Below are 22,313 nucleotides of genomic sequence, written 5' to 3' on the forward strand. Positions count from 1 at the left end.
GTGTCGCCGTGCCTCGCATAGTGCGTTCCAAGCCTTAAGCTCTCCCTTCTCCCTCTCCCTCTCGCTCTCTACCCTCCTCACCCTCCTGGGCGCGTCCTTTACATCTCCCTCCCTTCGTCTCACCCCTGCCCCGCCCTCCCTCTCACTGGGTCCCGCTTCTCTTTCACCTCTTTTGGTCTCATTCGTGCTAAGGGTTGCTTGAGAGCTGGTGGTCGCCTTTTCGTGCACGTTCGACGCCTGAGTGGAGGATGATGAGAGTGCACTTGCGGGTGAGCAGCATGTGCGGCGATGTGTGTGGTGTGTTGAAAGCCAAGGAGTTGGATACTTGGATGGTCTGAGTGCGTCGGGGGGTAGTAGCTGTGGTTGGTGGCTCTGGTTTGGGTTCGGTTTCGAGGGGGGTAGGGTGGGGAGACAATTTGGGGATGCTCGAGGAGGTGTTGTGTACAGAACGCCGGGCGGGTTTCTTGGAGAGAAAGTGGTGCGTATCGAGTATTGCCCGAGTGTCGTCGTGGAGGAGGAGAATAATTTTTCCCTAGTGGAAGTGCAATTTTGTCGATGTGAAGAGATTTTGGGCATCACTGGCCGAGCTGGGAGATTTGTTGGTTAAGTGGGGATTTGGTTGAAAGAGGAGGGAAGTTTTTTTTCAAAACTTCTTTGGTATCCATATTTCTTCCTATGCTCCTCTTTCTGGCCCTATACGCCGGGGCTGTTCGTGTTGGTGAAGTTCGACCACTTGCGTGTAAACACCGAGGCTGAACTTTGTCGATTACCCCGCGTATGGAGAATTGAATTCTGGTACTCGCTTTCCCGCCCTGGATGTTCTCTCTCTCTCTTCCCTATATTTAGCCGTAGACAAACTTTCTCTTCCTCCCGTTCCCAGTTTGTGGTGATTACTGCGTCGTGGTTTGATTTAGTAATCGCCTCCTCTGTCTCCCCTTGCTAACTGGTGGCATGAACGTGCTGGATTGCACAGAATAATTTAGTATTGATGATTTGCCTGAACAGATTGTTCCCAGGCTTTTAAACCGTTTTTACGATGTGAAAATTGGGATCTCTGAGCCGTGTGTCGTGTCGTAAGTAGACTACTATTTTTATAATTAGCGTTTTCAGATTTCGCTCAAGCCTTGGGCTGTGATTGATCTTGAGGGTTCAAGAATGATAGGATTGTGTGAATTGTTGCGAGACATTGAGACATTGCTTGCTGTTGTGAGAGTGCTAAAAGAAAGGTAAAGAGTGGAAACAGCTGCTGAAATGCGCCCAGCCAGAGAATATTGTCGCCGCAGTTGATTTTCTGCGGAGAGTTGAATATGGGCTTTATGAAGAAATCGGTTTTTGAGTTCAAGACACCCCACATAGAAACTGCAGAAGTGGAAGCTGCTTCTAAAGCAGGGAGGAACTATAAGCAAGTTCGCTATTAAATCCCCGAGGAAGAACGAATATATTTAGAGGAGATGAGTGCCAAGATTGGTATTTGAAATTTGTTCTGCTGAGGGAATAGCCTGTACAGCTCTCAGACATCGTCGATCTCGACGCACAGCCGGACTGCGAAAGGATTATCAATGCTTCCCGCCTCATCTCGAGCATCAGAACACACGGATAGGAAAGCATCCGACGTGGTAGAGCCTCACGTGTTCTCGATCGACCATCAAATGCCTCTTCCTTCGTCGTCGAGCGAGAAGCAGCTAGTTGCCCCTAAACACAAAGACAAACCAGTGACAGCGTCGCCAGGGAGGCGTTACATCATTGACAAGTCAGCCTCGGTCGTGTCGCTGAGCCATTCTTTAGACTCCCCGCACTCGCGAATTTCCTCCCCTTTGGTCGCCTTCCACCAATCCATGTCCACTTTGCAGGCCTCGTCCGCGAAGAACCTAGAAAATGGAAGTAATTCGGGCGCCATGGGTGAGGGCGCAGACGAAGAGGACAAGAAGCTACGGGAGAATCACAAGAAGAGGAGCAAGAATTGGACGCGGCCAGAGTCGCTTCAGTTGATTCGCCTCCGCACACAGCTTGAACCGAGATTTTCCAAGAGCGGTCGCAAGACCGAGCTCTGGGACGAGATTGCGGAAGCCTTGCACAAGAAGAATTTCACCCGCGACGCACAGCAGTGCCGAGACAAATGGGAGAAGCTGACCGCTGGGTACAAGGAAGTGCGAGATGGGATAAAGGACAAGGAAGATAATCCTTTCTACGACGAGCTCCATTCTCTTCTCTCCGGGAAGTCCATGAAGCGGGACCGAGAGAAGGAGCGCGACGATCTGCCAGTCCAGGAACCTCCGAAGTCTTCAACCCAAGACACCGTCACTGTGATAGAGCAGGACAAAGTGGAATCTCTTCCGAAGACTAGCGAAACGCACGAAGAGGATCATGACGAAGCAGCCGGCGACGAGTCTGCTCGGAAGAAGAGACGGCCCGAGCCCAAGTTCGTGACAGTCACAGACATTGAATCTGTTCAGAGAGTGCTCGAGACCGTCATCACCCGGCAGCAAATTTTTTTCCGGGAGCTTTTGGACGCTATGGAGCGGAAAGAACAGATGCGGGAGCAGATGCGGCAGGAGAAGGAAGACAAATGGCGGGCTGAGGAACGAGCTCACCGGGGGGTGTTCAACAACGCAATGATTGTTCTTACTCAGAAGCTTGTGGGTGAGCAGATGGGTGCAAGCTTGGCGATGGCGTCCACTGCCACCGCTGCCCCTCAGACGGAGATCCCCCCACCTCTCCCTCCAGCAGTAAACAGCCCTGAAGGCCCCTTGGGCGTCCCCAAGCGCCGCTCTAAGAACTGGAAACGGACTGAAGTTCTCCAGTTCATCAAACTGCGCGGGGAGATGGACAGCCGGTTTGCGCATTCCACCCGCCGTGCAGCTCTCTGGGACGGGCTTGCGGAGCGGCTCTTGGTGCAAGGAATCAAGCGGGATGGTAAGCAATGCAGAGAGAAGTGGGACAAGCTTATGGCCGAGTACAAGGATGTCACGGATGGAAAGCGAGATCAGCGAGAGAGCCCCTACTATTCTGAACTCACTGCAATCCTTGGCCGCCCAGTTGAAGCTCCATGATTTAGATTGCGCTATCTCCCCCGTCGCTACCAATACGAATAGAACGGAGATGAAGCTTGGATGAGACCCACCTAACCAGGTATGCAAAAACGTTGAATGGGTTGACAAGGATCTCAGACATTTTGCTCCATGAAAATTCAGCCATGCAGTGCATAAAAACATCACGTGATTGAAGCTGTCGACGTTAGTGGTGTTTAACTTCCGCCTGGCAAAGATAATAATTTCGGACTACTAGGAGCCTTACAGCTATGGAATTTATTGACAGGTACAGTAACTTGCTCAGGTTCTTTGTTAGCGTTTCTGTTGCTAATTTGCATCAGAGCTGCTGATTCACTCGGTGAACTTCAGTTTTGATTGAGTTTTGAATCTCGCCTTCCATTCCAGTCTTGATTCTCTTTTGATACCGAGAGCATTCTCTTGACTTGTTTCCAGAACAACTAGACTCGTATGTTCAAACAATCCTGAGAGACCCCACTGTTCCCTGCTGGAAAAAAGTGCTTGACCCTAGAATGATGGCCACCATTCTTCCAATTGCGTTGACAAGGGAGAGGTAACAATGTGTTATGTTTCTGCATGCAGGGGTGCTGATGGTTGTGAAGCATATCACACGGTGGGAAGAACATTGGTTGGGTTACCTTGATTGTAAGGAGCCCCTCAGTGGAAAGAAAGCATTAGTCTATTAGCCGTGGCATGTTTTCCCTGTTAAATGGATTCGTTTCACTCATGTTTAGTGTAGTTTATCGAGTCCTGCAGCTTGGGTTGTTACCCCATCCCGCTATCATTTGGGACATTCTTTTGTATATAATGTAAGTTATCGAGACGGGCTTTTAAACTCTTGTTTGTTTGTGGCTTCATTGCTGTACTGCTTGCAACGAAGGATGTCTGCCATTGTTAAGGTGCAGAATTGTCTCTGATGTTGGCTGTGAGACTGGACATTAGTGATGACTTAAATTTATGTCTATTCAAATTATGTATTATAATGGCAGGAAGGAAGACCATGGGTTGAACTTACAACAAAGAGTTGAATTTTTAAATTTTGAATGATTGATATCCACTGGTTGTGATGAACTGCTCCGACGAAGAATATGCTGTTTACCATAAAAATCGAAACATCAAGCAGTGTTATGACTAAAAAATGAAAAAAAAAGATAAAAAATATAAATCATTGTGATACGATTAGTCATGACACATCCAAAATTAAGTGTAATATGAAGAAAAGAAAAAAAGAGAGAAGAAAGGGAAAAGAAATGCAACTCAGGGTTACAAATTCAGCTAAACTGAGTATTCAAGTGTCTCAAAAAACATATTAATTTTACTGTAAGATAGATTGTAATTTATTTATATTATGTTATTTTATACCAATTATCAATATTTTATGGTTTTTTGGGATAAGAAACTTAAAAAAAAAGTAAAAGAAAAGCCTAAATATTTAAATAATATATACTTAAAATAGTACATAATTACATAAATAATTCTTAATATATAATTTATTTCTATCTCTGAATTTATAATAAATAATTTTTAATCTTTTAATCTTAATATGAAAAAAAATAAAATCATGACATATTTGATATAAGCAACAAAAGCTTGTACATATACCAAATCAAATTGGTGATTTTTAAATTGTAGAATTCAATATTACTTTGGTATTAATAATTCATGTATTGTTTTAAATCTATTATTTTTAAAAAAAATAAGAAAAGCTTGTTTTATTACATATATTCATATACATATCTAAAATCAATTAACATATTTGAGTTTTTATTTTTAATTTTTTTGTTAATAATGTATCTTAACTATAATAATACAAATATTATTATTTTCTATAAAGCTATTAGAATTTATAGCATCTTTCTGAATATATATATTGGAAACTAATTTGAACTTTCTTTTTAAAGCTAATTAAAAAAAAAAAAAAAAAAAAAAAAACTTTCTTTTTTAAAAAAATAATTGTATATTTTAAATTTTAATAAAAAAAAATTAGAAAAAAATTACAACAAAGAATCATTCAATTTTTTCTTTTAAATCAAACAGAATTTAATAAACTAAATTTTTTTTATATTTAAATCTACATTTTGTTCAAAACTATTTCTTATTGATATATATATAAACAAAACACAGTTTAAAAAAAATCTATTTAATAGAAGAACTTATAATAAATTTATATATATACAATGTGACTAGTCTTAATCCAAGAGTAGTCTAAATTTAGATTTTATTTTATTTTATTTTATTTTTTATAATTATAATTCTTGCATAACTAATGCAAAGATCCTATGATGTGACATGTTTTTTTATAGCATACTTGACTTGCAAGGTTGTAAGAAAGCATCCATCTTTTTTACAACATGCATCAATGTACTACTTTGATTTGTGCATAAATTGCTAGATCATTGCCAAACAGACTAACTTCAAAGCCAAAGAAACAATCCATTGAATTCCTACTTAGAAGTAATTGCAATGCTTGTGGGTATGTGACTTATACATGCCTCAATAAATTGTAATGAAATTTAGAATAAAATGCAATTAGATGATTCATTCCCTATATAATTTTCCTAAGTAGTGGCTTTTACTCAAGAAAGTCTGCTTGCAAAGCAAAAAGCTCAATTGCAAGTTTTTAGAATCATCCTATAAATCCAAAGACTATGTATAGAGGATAGTGCAGATTTCTTTTTGAATGCCACAGCCTTGTATTACTTCATTGTTACAAATGTAATTGCAAAAAAATCAACCATCACATGTAGGTGTGTGTTCTTACCTCCATTCTTCAAATTGAGCCTACTTGCTACAAGTGCATTGGCAACCATTGTGTGGTGAGTGACTGAATTTTCAAATGTGATAAGAGCTTGGCATTGAGGGTGCACGCAATCAAGTATTAACATCTAAGTTGTTGCAACTTAGAATCAATGATCCTCATTGTAGAAATAACCATCTTTGTCTTTTCTTGCATTTAGAATAATGATATTGTTTGTAGTTGCATCCTCACCATATTATATTAGATCATGATATAGACACAAGAAGGTCAAAATCATTATACATGCCTCTTCTCCTTTAGGCTTTAGAGTTTTTTTCTCTTTGTCTTGCCAAATTAAACACTTTCCATCATAAGCAACAAAGGTTGATTCATCATGTGTGATCAATACTAATTCTGAATTTGTAGGATTATTTTGCAAGATGACTTCAGTCAACTTAGCACCATAGTATCTCTCCATCTATTATTACCAAATTTTTATTTGATTAAAAAATTCTTTTTAACACTTAACAATGCCATAGCATTCATGACATTCAATATATGCACTACCTTGATGGTAGCTTCTATAGCTATAATTCAATCTGAACAACTATTTACTAGCTATTGACTTGGAAATTGTAACTGGATGTTTAATATTACATTTTTTTTATAATTTGAGTTCATCCACTACATGAAAGACATTGAATCACAAAGGTTTTTTGCAATACTCCAAAGAAATATGCGGCATGAATACCTCACGTCCTCATCATCAATCAAAGATTCTATTTTTTTTGCCGTAACTTAGATAATTCTAAATTGACAATAAAGTGATTGGCTCAATCACAAATTGCTCAAGAGTGGTAAGTAGTACTTGCTTTTCTAAACATGATTTCAACAATCTTCTTAAACATAGCCAACCATATGCCAATTTTTGCTTCAAGAATCTTTTAATAGCAATAAGTCAAAGCTTATCAAAAGGACTAGTGGACAAATTAAGTTGCATGTTGTGCTAATTATTGCTCATTAGATTTATATCATGCAAGATATTAATTGCTATTTTGATCACTTGTTGGTGTATGAGAACTTGTTTGTTCTACCAATGTCTTTTGAGGCAATATTATTTGTTGAAGCAAAGTATGATGTGATTTTGACATGCATGTTAGAGTACTTGTCTTTTGTCAATTACTTTCTATACATAGAAGCCATGCTTGTACTAGAATAAGGAGTATGTAATGCATTGCTTGCATCATCATTCTAATCAAGCAATAGTTTCTATTTTGAATCAATTAATTCCAACTATAGGTTCATGAGATCAAATAGAAATCCTTCTTCCTCCAAAACTACATTCAAATGGCCAATGAAGAAGTCCACAACATTTGTGTCCATGTCATCTTCATTGTGAAGCAAATCATTGATGCTGTGAAGATCTTGCACTAGCATTTGTTCTTTTAGGACCTTCTAGAGATGATGTTTGCTCTTGTTGGGCAGTGACATTGTTGTGTAATTCTCATGAGACAAGACCCACTACGATCTATGCCCTGCGGACATTCTGCATAGCTATGTGTTTTCACCAGCCAAATCTCAAAAAATGCTGCTCCCTTACAACTTTGACTTACACCAATGCTCGAAAAAAAGTTCAGATTGGATTTTTGTTTTCATAACTTTTCGAAGAAGGAGAAGCTCTATCAATCTATGAGACTTGTTAATTTTTCTGTTTGGAGCTCATGGATCGTCTCTGATGCAGTCTAGAGATTTGCCCATACAGATTCCGACGGATTAAGAGTAGTCACACTGTACGTATGTTAATTATTATTGTTATTATTATTTTTAATTGTATTGTTATACATAAAAAAACATATGTGAAAATAACATGATTGTGATACTAATACAAAGTATTAGTATAATGCTAATACACAATTGTCTATACTTGTGGAAAATCAATAAATACTACTATTTATTTTCAATTTAGAAGTAGAAGGCAAATAATACGTTTTTTCAAGTACAAATGAAGATTTATATCAATAATAGAATGGAAAATCTCAATAGGACTGCTCGGTGCATACTCGGAAGCAGATGCATCTGTGTCCAATAGCAAGCAAATGACAGCAATGTCCATGGTGCCACAAAGTCTTGTAATTTGACCAACCCTTCACAGGCAGTCACGTGTGTATTCCATAGACCGATGTGCTTCAAAACCACACGATGAATTCATAAATAACTACTATCTAATACACCCAAGGGAGCAGCACAACTGCTGCAATGGAAAGTCTACTGCTTTATCCGCGGGTGGCTCAATGCCCTTGAGAGCACACCACATCAGAGGCCATGCAAAGCGAAACACACTTCTAGCCAGACTCCATGTCTTGTAGATTCTCAGACTTATGTAGTCCCTTGCCAACCTATACAATGAGAACACATTGCATTAGTCGCATTGGCCCCAAACTTGACAAGCCCATCAGAAACGCTGCATTATTCGTAAAAGATCAAGAGGGACATTCACAATATTGAAAATCACTACACATTAAACAGGAGATTAAGTAGGTATCTGATATACTGTTTCAACTGAAATAGCTACAAGTGTCAGAATAACTAAGTGCTAGCGAGAACCAGTGGACAGAAAAAGGAATAGAACGTTTCTGGTGATGAGCGAGGAGCTCACCATTAATACCGAAGTTACAAGACCAGCAGCATGCCACTCAACTCATCATGGGAGGAATGCCTGACCAAGAACAATTCAAACCGTGAATAATATTAGCATAGTACATGCAGCAACAAAATCTCCACAGGAACAACCCACATTCACAATCTCTCCCCGTACTACATTTCACCAAAAATATGACGATTGTTACATTTTAGAGTTTGAGATAGTTTCCACTGTCAAAAAAAAATTAAAAATTTTAGTGCACCACATTGTTGAGGTTCTAGAAAGTATCATAAACTTGAGCTCACTAGAAAAGCATTCAAGCAGAAAGAGGTCACATCTCTTACAACTTCAAAACAGGGAAATGTAATTACCTTGAGGCATATTATAAGGATCAAACCCAGCACCCCTGTTAAATGATGATATATCAGGTTTAGTATCTGCTTGTGGATGCAGCAGTGCAGATGATGTGGCATCTTGTTGGTCAGAATTAACAGCTTTTTGCTCAGGGACCCCATTACCGGCTCCATCAAAACTTCCTCCACCATGTGGATCTCCGATACCTACTGATTCATCTTGGTTTTGATCACCTTTCTGTCTTGTACGTTTTTCCTTCGGCGACTCCCCATCTGAATCAGCTTCAGATTCACCATCCTTCGGGGTAACCTGCAAATATGGTCCGAGTAAGAAGAATTGATATGACACAGTTTAGATTGTCTAAATAGAAAACTTACGTCAGAGGATATGAGTCCAACTTCAAGAGGGCCACCTGGCATTATCTAACGATTGAGAAAGTAACACAACAAAGGTAATAGGATCGAGAAAAACTTATTACCAGTTGCTGTTTTCTTTTGGCTCGAGCCTTCCGGTTTTGGAACCAGTTGTACACGTTGGTCTCCGAGATAGCACCATGCTGACTGAGCTCAGCAGTAATCTCTTTGATGCGCACTTTGTTGGGCGTACCACTGCCTTGCTCAAACAACTTTTCCAGTATTTGTAGCTGATGCTGACTAGGGGTCCATCGCTGCCTTGCTGTCGACTTATGAGTAGGTGTTCCAGTCATCTGATCCATAGATACGATCTGACCACCTGCTAAAATACCTGTGATACATTGATAACACAGCATTAAAACAGGATTTTACAAAACCATCTCCAATTTCGTTAAAATGAGACTTTTTGACATAAAAATTCCCAATTTACACTAGCGTAGATGTTCTTGATCACAGATTTAACAACCACAGGATACCGTCTCTATGCGATTGGTTTACAAAGCTATCAAGTATTTGGCGAAACACAGGACATTTCCCAGAGGAACAATAATACCTGAAAAGACGTGTATTACTTACTAAGATAGGCGAACCAGGGCCCCTCTTACAAAAAATAAAATAAAATAAATGGAGAGTGCGAAGAGAGGTCTTTGACGGACCCGGAAGGGATGCTTGCTGGGAAACACTCGCTTTGTGCATTTCAACAAGCTGCTGACAGATCGTTGCATACACTGAAATCTGTCGTCGTAATGTTTCGAGCTGCTCCTCTGTCATCACCTAACCATTGTTCACCAAATATAGCGAGTCACTAACACAATTTACTTCTTATAAGAAAAGGGTTTTAAAAACCCCCACCGATTCACATAACAAAATCAGATTATGTTGACTGTCAGTGCGTGTAGTACAAAATTCAATACGAATTTATTGTCGTACACAACATTGTAGACGAAGCCGTAGAAACACCTCTGACAAGACAAAACTTGACGGGAAAGTTGAAGAAGAAGAAACTCTACGTAAGAACAACGCAGCAGCGACTTACTTTTCGTTAATCAACATTCAGGAAAATTACTCAGTTTTATCATCTATAGCCAGTAGATTGGTCAAAATATCGGCCCAAAAGCTCGCAATTGAAGATGTAGTACAACTACTAGCCAGTAATTGGGCAACGAACAGAAAATATGTCATGTAATCAATATTATTTCTATTCGAAGGACATGTCCAACAAACATCGACATGTTACAACCTCCTGACATGGCGTAAATTGACAAATATAAGGAAGACAGCGTTGATCAAGTATTGACCTGCCCAGATCCCCGAGTATACATGGGTTGCGGCAACGGATTCTCCAAGGAAGGCCCGACACCAAGCATTGCTCCACCAGAAACAGGCTGCCCTCGTAATCCCGACCCTATAGGAGACATATCCATCATTCGACCTAACCTAGATTCAGGTTCCATCCCGTTGCTCTGCATGTGTTTTACCCTGTGAACTTTCACATGGGGTCAAATGTCAAAATTGAGAAGAGAGCTTTGAACGACACACCGCCCTTCAGAAAGGGTGAGATGATTGCACAAGTTTAGTCTTGCAGATGTTCCTCGTTATTGAGGAGAAACTGGTCCTTTCCCCAAATGGTGTCGCGCTGCTGGAACCATCGCAAACTCTTGATACAAACACCCTACCGCCAAAATGCAACCGACTTGGATTCTAGCCTGTCTTGTGCAGTCCAATTTAACGAGATCAATCCTGAGAATGGCATAACCACAAATTTAGGAAGTCATTCGAATAGAGTTTCCCATCAAACGCAACCAGAGCAACCTCCATTGTCAACTCTTTACATCACCGTTACCCATCAGGAGGAAAATTACAGTGAGAGGAACGAAGCGGCACCAAACAGATAAAGTCGAAACGCCATTTCAAAGACAATCAAATTGATACCTATCTGTAAAAAATCAATGTCGATGAATACCCGCAACCATTAGTCGCGCATACAGTCAAACAAATGAATAAACACAACTAGAGAGGAAAACAATGAACGATCTACGACATCCTCCGCCTGATTCCAGGTCACCCAGAGCTAATCTAACAACCACAAAAATCGAAACATTTCTTCAAATCCAGTCCCATGTGCAATTGAAATCTCCCAGTAACCCTTGTCACTCCACATCCGAATCACTCCGCATTACCAAACCCCAACATAAGACAAACAAACCCATAGACATCATCAAATGGAATATAAACAATAAAAATAAAAACAAAAACCACACCCCGAATAACGCACATACAAATGTGCCGTCGACTATCCTTCGATTTTAGACACCGCTCCTAACCCTCACAAGTATCAGAACCCCTGGAAAAAATTCTAAGCATGGGATGAAAAAATCAAGAAACAAAAAACATATGCAAAATAAATCACACCGTAAACGAAACCACGAGCCCGAGACGAAGAGCAGAGTGAGGAATCCTCCTACATCACAACGTCCCGGGAGGAGAGCGTCGATCGGCGAAGGTTCCTTAGGACTCTCTCTCTCTGCCAGATAGATGGTAAAGCTTCCGAAGGTTTTGAATAAGCGCCTTTTCCCCTTTGCTTCGGATAGCGAGAACCACGAGTGCGTGTCTGCGGACATGATGGATGGATGAATGCCCGTCCAACGAAGGTGAGTGAACATGGTGCTTGGGGTGGATTCCATGGGCGAACGTTCCTGGGTTTGGACGGACGTCGTTCGAAATTCGGACGTGAGTGGTGTGTGAAGCGTCCAAAACCGTCAACCAAAAAGGTATCAAAAAGACTGCTGTGGTGGAGCTGAAGCAGTTGAGAAGTCTAAGTCAAAGTCAAGCATGGGATATGTTGTGAAAGGGTTTTTGGGCCACAATTCTCACCGTTGTGTGACTTGAGTTGTGTTGACATTGTTCCGAGATTTTGAAAAACCATTGTTCAAATATAGTTCATGCATGAATTTTTCGTGTCTATCGAGAGACCTACGCCCTACGTTTGGTCGCCTCTATTTAGAGTGTCCTATTGACCTGTAGAATTGAGGTTGAAATGGAATGCGTTTGAAAGATGAGCAGATCTTTGAAGACCATGACATTCACTAGCATTCTCCCTCGTGCCTCTGAATGACAGCCATCGCTCACGAAGAATGTTCCTGGGACAAAGAAGCCATGAGAGCTTTACGAGTGCAACTTTCTGTCATGGATTTGCTTGAAACTCAAATTTAGGCTTCAGCTTTCTAGAAGAAAACTTACTGCAGACACGCCAGCTTCCGACACGATGGTGCAAAAAGAAAGTGCTCCGCGAGGTTGACTCAATGAGACATTAGATCAATTCATTACCATACCTTCTTGGATGCATCGTTCACATGGATAAGGAATAATTTACCGTCGGTCTCAACATTGAAGTGCAAGAATTGATGAAGATATTCAATAGCACAAACCAATTAAATATGACGAGAGCAACGTTTTCAGAGGATTAGATTCCTTGCCTGAAAATAATGTCACGGTTTTCTAAAATCCTCACTAGCACTACAGTCCTAGCCTTGTTGATGCGACCACGAGATTGATTTACCGTTTCTCTGAGGTCCTCCAACTGATCTATGAATGCTGATTGCTTCCTCCTGATTGCCTCCACGGCCACTTGCAGCGAGTATGGGTCATGCCTTCGATCCTCCCCAAATCGAATGTTTCGCGTTATTGCGGAAGTGTCATTCTGCAAAGCAATGGTACAATCGGAAGAAAGAGAGTCAGCAATTTGAGGCTTAATCACTGAAGAATCCTTCTTTAGCTCGTCACAGATATAACTTTCAGAACTCTCGAGTCCCTTGCAGAGCATGATCAATTGAGAATTTCAAAGAGTTAAACCAATGAGACCTTTAGTCGCTCCACTGAAGCTTTGATGTTGTTCAAGTCCTGAATGGCCACGAAAGTTCCTTTGGAAGCATCTTCAATAATCGCTGCCTGAGCTCTGATTTGCTCATATCGTCTACACAGTGGCTTTAGCCAGCTTCCCATCCCTCTCCCTGGTTTTCTACTCTCTTCGGCGAGATCTACTGCAACTTTTGGTGCAGCAATAGCATCAGCTATGACACGGCAGAGCAACACAGCTGCACAAGTGGCTCCTAGAATGATGTTCGACACTTTCATCCACCCTCGCACGCTTCTCATTTTGCTATCTAATTTCCTCTTCTTCGCTTGTAGTTTATTCTGCATTTCCAAGTGACGTTGATATACGGTTACGAACTGCTTACTAAAATCTTCGGAGAATGGATTCGCAGCGCGCACGAAACCCTGCAACTCTTTCAAGACAGTGTCGCATTGATCCTGAGTCGGTTCGCCTTCCGCGGGCATGTGGTTGATGGCAACCTGCATTGCAATTGGCAACAGATCAATGTCACCACTCAATTCAATGAAAATGCAACCGAACTTGATCACGACACCTTTCTTCACAGCAGGACGAACCCGATGTGCATTCATCGTACAGAACTCACGGTTGCTCAGTGTTGTAAAACCTCGTAATAACATCTAGACAGGAGACAATGCTGGTCCCCTGGTGACGTCCTCGTACTGAATCTCAGAATCTTTGAATTCCAAATTTGAAAGACCAAACAAACAAACAATTAGGTTAGGGGACCAGGACTCATGATGCGTTGCTTGACACATCTTTGAGGGTTTGAGCGTTTCAGGTACCTGAAGGTGAAGCTCTAGGTTGTCGCGCGTCTGCTGCACACATTTCTCTAGAACACCACAAAAATCCAACGCTTCAAGACTGGTGTTAAGATACTCCGTCACCAAATCCATCAACTCCTTATTGGCCCACACATCTTCCTTGTACTCAAGAATAACGTGCACAACCTCGTTGTCAACTTCAAGCAAGCTTTTGGTAACGTCTTTCAGAGACTTAAAAGAAACTCCCTGTCCTGGCATCTCCACCCCCTCTGCAAGACTCGAGAGAGCTTCCTGTGTACGCGTGTGGAGCTTGTCATCAAATCTTTTGACGTCTGGATCGGATTTGCAAGCAGCCTCGTAATCCTCTAGATTAATTTGGGGTAGAGGGTCGGTCGAGGAGCTTGTTCTGCTAGTAACGGCGACGCTTTTTTTAATTTTCTTCCCAGAACTTCGGCTAGATGAGTTACCCATGGCAGGATCACGGCCTTCACGGCGTCTTCTTATCGACCTTGGACGAATAGTGTATGAGACCGATATTTCATATAAGAAGCTTACGTCCCGCACTTCCCCCTATACTACAACATTCAATCAAAACTTACGTAGCTGAACGATGGCACTGTTATCGCATGACCATCACCGTGCATGAGAAGTAAGCACCCAGAGCTGTCCTTGCCTTTATCTCCGCCAGTGTTGTCCGACGGGATTGACAGCAACGACAACGGATTCAAGCATCGATCACTTGCGCAGACTGGACACATATTGAGAGTTCAAATACATCAAATGGATTCTCAGACAAACCAGTCGACAAAGAAGGAGAGAGCGATCGCGTACGAGGGGCTAACAATGTAGTAGCACACAAAAGGAACCATTTCACATCAATCAATAACCAATAGAAAGCAAAGACAAAAGGAGAAGACAAAGGAGACTACGTTTCTAAACAAGCTCCTATTCGAAACAGAGAAAAAACGCACTTAGCTATCGAAACACCAACGCCAACACCAACCCCAATCGGCGGCTCTGCAATACCACCCACACACACGCAGGTCCACAAGCACTATTGCCAGACGATGAAGAGGAAAAAGTATCCCTGCGGCAGGAGTTTACAACAAGACAGCATGGATTAAGTAAAGAGCGGCACATTGAGTTCCATTAACAATTACTCCTCCCCCAGCCCGCTGAAGGAAAGGGACAAACGTTACTTGAAGCTGGAGCTAGCTTCAAGGCATGGCTATGGCGGAGATGGGGTGGTAAGAGCGTTAAGGCAGGCGGCAGCCTGAGAAAAGTCCTTGTCCAGTGCAATTGATGGCACCTGCAACACTTCTGCCATCACGTCCCGGTGAGAAAAATAGGTGCCTAGAACCTCCCTGCAAGTTATTCTCTAGACCTCGTATCCGCTTTTACTCCCTTCCGACACAATTGAGTCGCTGTGTCCGTATCCTGGGTCGAATATTCCGGGATATTAGGTGCGAATTTCTTCAGCCTCCAACTGCCTCCAGATACCCAACGCTCAAAGAAACCATTTTGTTATAGTTTAGTTGATTTCCCTCTGTAGCCTGAATTGAGGAGGAAGCAAACGAGCTCCAGGTCATCTCTACAGTTTGAGTGATCTTCTGCATCATCATCGCCTCACTTTCTAACCACTGGATTTGAGATGCTTGTAAAAGTGTATTCTTCAAATCATTAAATTTGTACCTCACTGTTCTCTTCCTTGTATTTAAAAATATGTATGTTTGTGATTATATATATATATATATATATAGATCATTCAAAATCTTCAAGCATGAACAAATTCCATGCATATCTTTCATGAAACTCAGGCTTAGCAGGTGAGAACTTCAACACCACCAGCATAGCATTGACATTTTTTACTGTGTATAGACATGTGAAGCTCTTTCATCAATGTGCTGTGAGCTTTTATAGTTGATAGATATATTTTGACTCATAATGTGGTACTCGAGATAAATGCCCCTCAATTATTTCCATTCTGGAAATACCCATGAGTCCCACTACATGGCTTGAAATGAGCTGTCAGGAGTGAATGGCAAGCAATTTTCCTAGGTTTCAGCTTCACATAGGAGGAAAGAGATTCATTGAGTTTTACCTTTATAATTGCTGAACTTTGAGATACATAATCTGATTGCCTGTCCAATATAGAAGCAATGCGGATAAGAATAACCTTTTAAAGTATGCCCACAAAATAGTTTTTCACAAGAAAAGGCTGTTTAAGTACACTGCAGTTTGTTTCTGTTTTTGTTTGTTTGTTTTTAAGTATTTCTTTGTGTTGTTTTGTTTGTTTGTTTGTTTTTTTTTTTTTTAAGTATTTCTTTGTGTTGTTTTGTTTGTTTGTTTGTTTTTTTGTTTTTTAAGTATTTCTTTGTGTTGTTTTGTTTGTTTGTTTGTTTGTTTTTTTTTAAGTATTTCTTTGTGTTGTTTTGTTTGTTTTTGACACATTTTTTTGTCAATGGTAGAAGTGTTCAGTCCCCTTTAAAATCACTGTGGCAATATATTCCCCACATAGGCCTCCACCTACAGGCCTTGCATTGCACTCATCCAGCTTTCTGCACAGAAGGCAACCCCATTCCTTATCTATACTCAAAATAATGACTTGCTACAAATCTAAGGATCACTATATGTTGGTGCTGAGGCCACATACACTTTGGGGGGGGGGGGGGGGGGTTGCTGCTTTGCTAGCTGATGACCAAGGCTTTGGAAGGAGGAGCCAAATTTGCCTACCACAGCAAGGTGTCAGTAATCTGTTTTTTTTTTTAAATTATTATTCTTGTTCTTTCTTTGCTTTCTCTTGGAAAGTTGCTCTTCACCCACCTACAATTGTCTCAAGTGCTACCAATTGAACATATAACTCAAGGAATGTGTTATTAGGTATGCAGTTGATGGAAAGTTCAGTGTTGATTGACAGAATTGGGTGCAATGATAGCTACATAAGGTGGGTCTTTGTCAAGGTGACATTTTGTTGTGCAAAACAGGTTGAATTTCTTGTCCACAAAAGAGGATATTTATGTAAAATATCTCAAGTTTTTTTGTGTGTGCAAATGGCTTATCAGACAAATCAGATGGAAATTCATACTATGTACGTATGTAAGTACATGTATATGTACATATACATATACACAAACATGGATATGAAAATGTATATTCACCCTATAGCTAGATTTGGTGAGCTAATAAAAGCCCAGTTACAAGTTTCTACAAGAATGGAGGCAAAGGAAAGCTGGAGCAGCCATGTCACCACCACAACCTATTGACTGTCCATTCCCATGCAGTAAAGTCACATTCATGCATTCTTCATGCTCATGTGGGTAAGTTACAAGTATGCTGCCCTCCCAGTTAGGGTTTCACAATAATGGCCCTCAATGACTGTATGTCCCCATTTCATAAGGAATCTAGTCAGCACGCTTTAATCCTGCCACATGGGCACGGGCTGCTGCTGATGAGGATTAGAATCTACCTTAAGTTCCACAATTAAGTTTCAGATGAGCTAGCCAATTTGTCTGATTATGCTTTTCAAGAAAGGTTCCACAACAGAATGGCTTCAGAGCAACGTTCGTGCTCTTTCCCTGTCCACATGGCACAATAGCGAAGGCTACCTTCATGGGACACGAGCATTAAGAAAGAAGCCAAAGGGTTTGAACGTGAATAAATGGAAGAGCTTCGAAGAGGAGCAACGCGAATCCGTGACATCGAAGCTAGAATTCTTCCGCCGCTGTCTGCGTTCGGAGTTCACCGATTAAAAGGGCTCGTCAGGCTTTTCCCGCCGCCGCCGCCGCCGCTTACTCCTCACCCCACCCCCCCCCCCCCGCAATTCTTGCTTCCATGCAAGCAAGGATCGATTGAAGCCGAATCGATGTCTGCTTCATCGGCCACGACCAGCCTCGTCGTTGAGCTTCTTTCTACTCCTTGGGAACTGGAGTGTGTTTACGTCAATTTGTCCACTCTTGCCCTTGTCCGTTACATTGATTGAAGGCTTTCTCTCGCCATTGCTTTCGTCGCGGTGCAGCGCCCAGGCTCCCGCATTGTGTGCGTTGCGATGAGGCTGAATGTTGCGTCAGGTGTAGTGCTCTTACTGTAGGTTTTATTTTTCTGATTTTTCTGTTTTATTTATTTATTTATTTTTCTCATGCGGGCCGGAAGAGGCTTGAAAAGAGGTTCTTATTATGGTTGTGTCTCTTTTTGGATAAGAAGGGCTTGAGATAGTGGAGGTTTAGAGAGGAATACTAAGGAATCAGGTCGCGGAAGACACATAGCTTTCTTGCGCGGTGGCTGCGATTTGGCTCGGAAGAGCAGGGAAGATTAGGATTCCCATTCGAATCTTTGATATATGACATTGCATACATGTTTGGTTAGATATGGACGCATAGTGCTGCCTCGCCCTCAACTGCTTCTTCCGAGTTAGTACTGTAGAGTTGCGTTCTCACTATCAATTTAGGTGCTGCAGATAGAAATGTTAGCGAAAATCGCTGTGATTGACGACCAGTAAGCTCTCATACTGGATCAGATTTTGTCGTCTAGTTTTCAGTTCAGTAGAGTGGAGGTAATTCAAGCATTAACGGTGCCGCTTATTGTCAGAGGACAAGGTAGGTAGTATATGCAATCTATTCTGGAACTATCTAGCTCTGTCCAATCTCAAGCTCGACAATGCTCCTTCATACTTGCCGTTTCCAGTTTTGAAAAAATTCACCATTTTGCGACTGTATTTCCGCTGCATCTTGGTTGGTTGTATGGTGTGTACAGCGTCATTGGGCTTGTCACGTGTTCTCCATGCGACAGCTTAAACTCATTTCGTGTATTTGTTTTGTAGCTATTTCATATATTGTCTTCCTCGTTTGCGAGAGTACCTGTTTGCGACCTTTTCATTCAATACTCGTAAACCTCGAGTAAACCTATCTATGTAGCCCCATGCTGACTTCAACGTTTATTTATTCATTCATTGCTTGCTTATGTCATTCCCAGATTTACCCCTTTCTCGAGTTTGAAGGAGGCTGCTCATTTATCAACGACTAGCGCAACATTTTTGAACCTCTGAAAGATTCCTCGGAAGAGAAGTCCGCGCTAATGCTCCGGAGGAGGAAGGTGCATTAAATGAGTCTCGTAATGCCAACGATTAGACGCAACAGCAGAGATTTGGCTCTCACAATTGAAGATGAGTTCAAGAAAATTTTCTCTAGTGTTTCTTTCACTCTATTCAAGGGCAAAGTGAGTGGCTATGATTCCTCCAGGCCCGAGGCTGCATTTCTAAGTCCAGACCAAGACGCTGTTAACACGTTTTTCCTGAGAACAGGAGGATTGTTACGACCTGAAGTCCGAAATGCGTTGGAGACGTTCTTCAACAGCACGGTAAAAGCCTGTGAACTATATAGGGCGTTGCTCAAGAGCATTCAGGAGGCGAGGCAGAGCCAAAGCAGCATTAACCAGGCTTTGCAGATTGTCCACAAATTACAGCAAGAAGGGAATACACCAAGCCAAAGCCTACACAATTCTATACTACTAGAATTAAAAACATTTGCAAACTCCAAGAATCCGTTTACTCAGGAAACACTCGACCAGTTTCGCCATGTTCAAGAGTGCTCGGAGCAATTGGAAAGAGAGCTCAGAGAGATGAAGCATGCTTTGGGCCTAAAGCTTCGGAAAGAGAGAGCTCTAAGCAAGGTCTTGCCATACCTCATCCTAGCAGCTGGAAGCCCGATCCTGCTCTGTTTGGCAGTTCCTGTTGCATTGGCAGGAATTATCGTATCAAATGCCACGGTTGATGCTATGTCCACTCTAAAGAACTGGTGGTTCTCTGTAAGGGAGCGTTTCAGCAACAGTGATCTTGAAGCTCAATGTTCTCAGTTGGACGCAGCTGACAAGGGAAACTATATTATCATTCAAGACTTGATGACAAGCAAACGGTTGGTAACACGGCTAAGGAACGATGTCGACTGTACAAAGAGAAGGATATCGTTTTTTGAAGAAGCAATGCAGAATTATGGCAGCATGTGTGTGATTGTGCACCAGTTACGAATCAACGCAACTAACTCTGAACAGCAGATGAAAGAATTTAGCGAGCAGGTTGTGTTTTGTTGCAGAACAATCGAGAAGGCTCGTAAACTCGTGTTTGAGAAAATTACAGGTCAACCATGGGATGGACCCTTGCAATTTTTCTCTGGAAGTGTAAGTTCTTCAGATGATGATGTTTGAAATGGCCTATTTCGATGGACTTGTTACATGACTCACTATATGTTGTATACACATTATATAAGCAGGGAATGTACAATAAAGTAGGAACATATGACGACCTGGGCCAATCAAGGATGATGTGTGTCTACTACGTGCCAAAGCGCCAAAATTTATGAAAAAAGTTTACGTCCATCTCAACGATGGTTTTACAAGTTTTAGAATCACTCAATCTCGGCACCTTCTGCATCGAAACTCCTGGAATAATTTGAAGACTAATTGCATTCGACTAGGATAGTTTCTAGATACCTTGACCAGAGTTTCACTGCCGACATTCCAAGTATAAAACCTTATAAAGCTTTCCAATCTGTGCAACCTTACTAGGGGTGATGGTATTTGAGGTTCTGTGAACTCCCCTACATTGAAAACTCTTAGAGCTGGAGCAATCAATACTCACACAAAATGATCTGCAAGGGACTGTGTTATTTAATCTTTATTACGAGTTACCGGCTAGGACTGGCAGGCATGAAAATTTGAGAATGGAAAGCGTCGCACCGCAATGAGACTTTGTGAAGCTGGAAGATTTTCTCTAAGTCTTGACCCTGGGTCGTCCAGCCGGTTCCCTATCAGCGAAGCCTATAACTAACCTTCAAGGCTGGTCACAAAAGCCTTTGCGAAAGTATTTTGCAGTCCATTAGGTCGAACAAGCCAATGGCAAGTTAGATTTGTCTATTAAACAGGTACCGTACGACTGAAATTTTAGTGAATTGGAGAAGCATTATGTTCAGTAAACAAACCATTTGAAAGAGGTCACTATATCAGTGACAAACGAAACTTGAAGATCGGCAGGCTGAATGCTGCTTCCAAGGGATGCATTTCTTGCTCAATGCCTCGGTCCTACATGTCGACAACAATTTTCAATTCACATCTGGACCTACAGGTCAAACAAGCACGCTTCCAGAGTCTGTAAAAAGCTAACGTGTCCAAAGAACATGACATAGTTCATCGGAAGTGCTGATGGAAGCTTTGTATTCACGAAGCTAACAGTCGCCCATGTGATGACAGAGCTTCCCAGAGCGATTTCCAATAAAGACAACATCAGTCGTTCACAGTTGCGAAGAAACAACGCGATTTCAGATCCCAGACCAAGCAATCTTTCGAGTCAAAAGTTGATACCACAACCTATGGTTCCAGGATGAAAACCTCAACAGAGCACCTGCGAAAGTCTTATTTCACCTCGAAACCTCAGCCAAAAGTTTTGACAGGGTTGGTTACATCGGAGTGTGAAAAAGGTACCCGACCTCTGTTCAAGGATATAGTTTTTTCGGCTACACTAAGCTGCGGAATGATGAAACATGACAGTTGCTGAACAAGGACGACACGCAAGAAGGAGGTCATCCCAACTTGGGCCGGAGAATACACGCTCAGCCTTCTGTGGCATTTGGCGTCACTCGTGGGACCCCCCCGCCCCCCCCCCCCCCCCCCTCCCCCACACGCTAAGTGACAGGAAAACTTCTTTTCCAAGTCTGCTGGAATGGCAGGCACCATCCGAGCGGCTGTAAATTTGACACGAACTCCGTTGACACTAGGGGGAATTCGGGGGGAGGATGAGGAGGATGGATGACAAGTCTTCGTTTCCATCCGTCGAATGCGGGATGAAGTCGTGCAGACGTGGACCATAGTGGGCCTCACGTTTCAGATAGCTAGCTGCATGCTTCTAAACTATCTTCTAGAAGGGCAAGAATCAATTTGGGAATGAACTTTAATATTTTGAACAATATTCAGAATCCTAGTGTCCTTGGAGAAGTGTGTTTGAGTCGGAATGGTTCATTCTCTGGGTACTCTTATTAATCCATGTGGCTATCTTACCTTGTCTGTGAATGTGTATTATTATTACTACTACTACTACTACTTAATTTTGTGAAATAATCAAAAAAATATTATATATATATATAAAAATATATACGTGTGTGTGTGTGTGTGTGCCCTTGTGTGTTTATGCTTTGGATGGTGTTTAAAATACACTTTCTTTTTACAATTAAAAAGATGGTTCTTGATAATGTTTTATAACACATATTAAAAATATAATTTGTTGATAGCAATATACTCTTATTTGTGGCTAAATCTAAACGAGCACAAGCACAACTTATTTTTAATGTGTAACTAGCTTACATCGCAGCAATGCTTTCATTCAAAATGATGCTTTGGAAAAATCAGATGTGAATATGCGTTTTAAAAAACTAATTAAACATATTGGTTGTGTCAAAAATTATACTTAAGACATTTTTTCTTTA

The 22,313-nt window shown here is 41.5% G+C and overlaps 4 protein-coding genes and 1 long non-coding RNA gene across 11 annotated transcripts; 3 read left to right on the plus strand and 2 right to left on the minus strand.

Moving 5' to 3' along the window:
• On the plus strand, window positions 1-3,882 carry LOC112286924 (uncharacterized). 2 transcript variants are annotated; one of them, XM_090253098.1, is made up of 3 exons: window positions 1-795; window positions 1,223-3,315; window positions 3,630-3,882. In XM_090253098.1, the coding sequence occupies exon 2, from the start codon at window positions 1,560-1,562 to the stop codon at window positions 3,048-3,050; it is 1,491 nt and encodes a 496-aa protein (XP_090109224.1). In that variant the 5' UTR covers window positions 1-795; window positions 1,223-1,559; the 3' UTR covers window positions 3,051-3,315; window positions 3,630-3,882. The 2 variants fall into 2 exon arrangements, with proteins under 2 accessions (XP_090109224.1, XP_024385102.1); XM_024529334.3 differs by having other exon boundaries at window positions 1-3,315.
• A 3,823-nt stretch (window positions 3,883-7,705) lies between these two features.
• LOC112286956 (uncharacterized) lies at window positions 7,706-11,797 on the minus strand. 4 transcript variants are annotated; one of them, XM_024529441.3, is made up of 7 exons: window positions 11,658-11,797; window positions 10,491-10,932; window positions 9,849-9,966; window positions 9,258-9,523; window positions 8,797-9,088; window positions 8,441-8,500; window positions 7,706-8,180 (listed from the first exon to the last, which is right to left on the minus strand). In XM_024529441.3, the coding sequence occupies exons 2-6, from the start codon at window positions 10,659-10,661 to the stop codon at window positions 8,478-8,480; spliced, it is 870 nt and encodes a 289-aa protein (XP_024385209.1). In that variant the 5' UTR covers window positions 10,662-10,932; window positions 11,658-11,797; the 3' UTR covers window positions 7,706-8,180; window positions 8,441-8,477. The 4 variants fall into 4 exon arrangements, with proteins under 4 accessions (XP_024385209.1, XP_024385208.1, XP_090109227.1 ...); XM_024529440.3 differs by having other exon boundaries at window positions 11,605-11,741; XM_090253101.1 differs by having other exon boundaries at window positions 11,454-11,714.
• On the plus strand, window positions 11,767-12,459 carry LOC149988363 (uncharacterized). The gene is made up of 2 exons (XR_016504735.1): window positions 11,767-11,963; window positions 12,311-12,459. It is a non-coding gene; the product is annotated as an uncharacterized LOC149988363 (long non-coding RNA).
• Window positions 12,460-12,579: 120 nt separating this feature from the next.
• LOC112286955 (UPF0496 protein At4g34320) lies at window positions 12,580-14,958 on the minus strand. Of its 2 annotated transcripts, XM_090253099.1 has the most exons (4): window positions 14,820-14,958; window positions 13,870-14,596; window positions 13,054-13,545; window positions 12,580-12,892 (listed from the first exon to the last, which is right to left on the minus strand). In XM_090253099.1, exons 2-4 carry the CDS (start codon window positions 14,317-14,319, stop codon window positions 12,656-12,658), a joined length of 1,179 nt encoding a protein of 392 aa, XP_090109225.1. In that variant the 5' UTR covers window positions 14,320-14,596; window positions 14,820-14,958; the 3' UTR covers window positions 12,580-12,655. The 2 variants fall into 2 exon arrangements, with proteins under 2 accessions (XP_090109225.1, XP_024385204.1); XM_024529436.3 differs by having other exon boundaries at window positions 13,870-14,922.
• Window positions 14,959-17,511: 2,553 nt separating this feature from the next.
• On the plus strand, window positions 17,512-20,240 carry LOC112286488 (UPF0496 protein At1g20180). 2 transcript variants are annotated; one of them, XM_024528415.3, is made up of 2 exons: window positions 17,512-18,440; window positions 18,817-20,062. In XM_024528415.3, exon 2 carries the CDS (start codon window positions 18,946-18,948, stop codon window positions 20,041-20,043), a length of 1,098 nt encoding a protein of 365 aa, XP_024384183.1. In that variant the 5' UTR covers window positions 17,512-18,440; window positions 18,817-18,945; the 3' UTR covers window positions 20,044-20,062. The 2 variants fall into 2 exon arrangements, with proteins under 2 accessions (XP_024384183.1, XP_024384182.1); XM_024528414.3 differs by having other exon boundaries at window positions 17,774-17,915; window positions 18,817-20,240.
• The last annotated feature ends 2,073 nt before the right edge of the window (window positions 20,241-22,313 follow it).

The sequence above is a fragment of the Physcomitrium patens genome, chromosome 9, assembly GCF_059467195.1.
Source record: "Physcomitrium patens ecotype Gransden chromosome 9, ASM5946719v1, whole genome shotgun sequence".
In the NCBI taxonomy this organism is placed as follows: Eukaryota; Viridiplantae; Streptophyta; class Bryopsida; order Funariales; family Funariaceae; genus Physcomitrium; species Physcomitrium patens.

Excerpts from the sequence above, each read along its gene's own strand:
- LOC112286924 (XM_024529334.3), top strand. The coding sequence starts at position 1,560 with ATGCTTCCCGCCTCATCTCGAGCATCAGAACACACGGATAGGAAAGCA.
- LOC112286956 (XM_024529441.3), bottom strand. The coding sequence starts at position 10,661 with ATGCAGAGCAACGGGATGGAACCTGAATCTAGGTTAGGTCGAATGATG. Across the intron at positions 9,967-10,490 it reads ATACTCGGGGATCTGGGCAG|GTGATGACAGAGGAGCAGCT; the intron begins GTCAATACTTGA and ends AACAATGGTTAG. Across the intron at positions 8,501-8,796 it reads TCCTTATAATATGCCTCAAG|GCATTCCTCCCATGATGAGT; the intron begins GTAATTACATTT and ends GTTCTTGGTCAG.
- LOC112286955 (XM_090253099.1), bottom strand. The coding sequence starts at position 14,319 with ATGGGTAACTCATCTAGCCGAAGTTCTGGGAAGAAAATTAAAAAAAGC. Across the intron at positions 13,546-13,869 it reads ACCTAGAGCTTCACCTTCAG|GTTGCCATCAACCACATGCC; the intron begins GTACCTGAAACG and ends ATTGCAATGCAG. Across the intron at positions 12,893-13,053 it reads CTTCAGTGGAGCGACTAAAG|AATGACACTTCCGCAATAAC; the intron begins GTCTCATTGGTT and ends ATTGCTTTGCAG.
- LOC112286488 (XM_024528415.3), top strand. The coding sequence starts at position 18,946 with ATGAGTCTCGTAATGCCAACGATTAGACGCAACAGCAGAGATTTGGCT.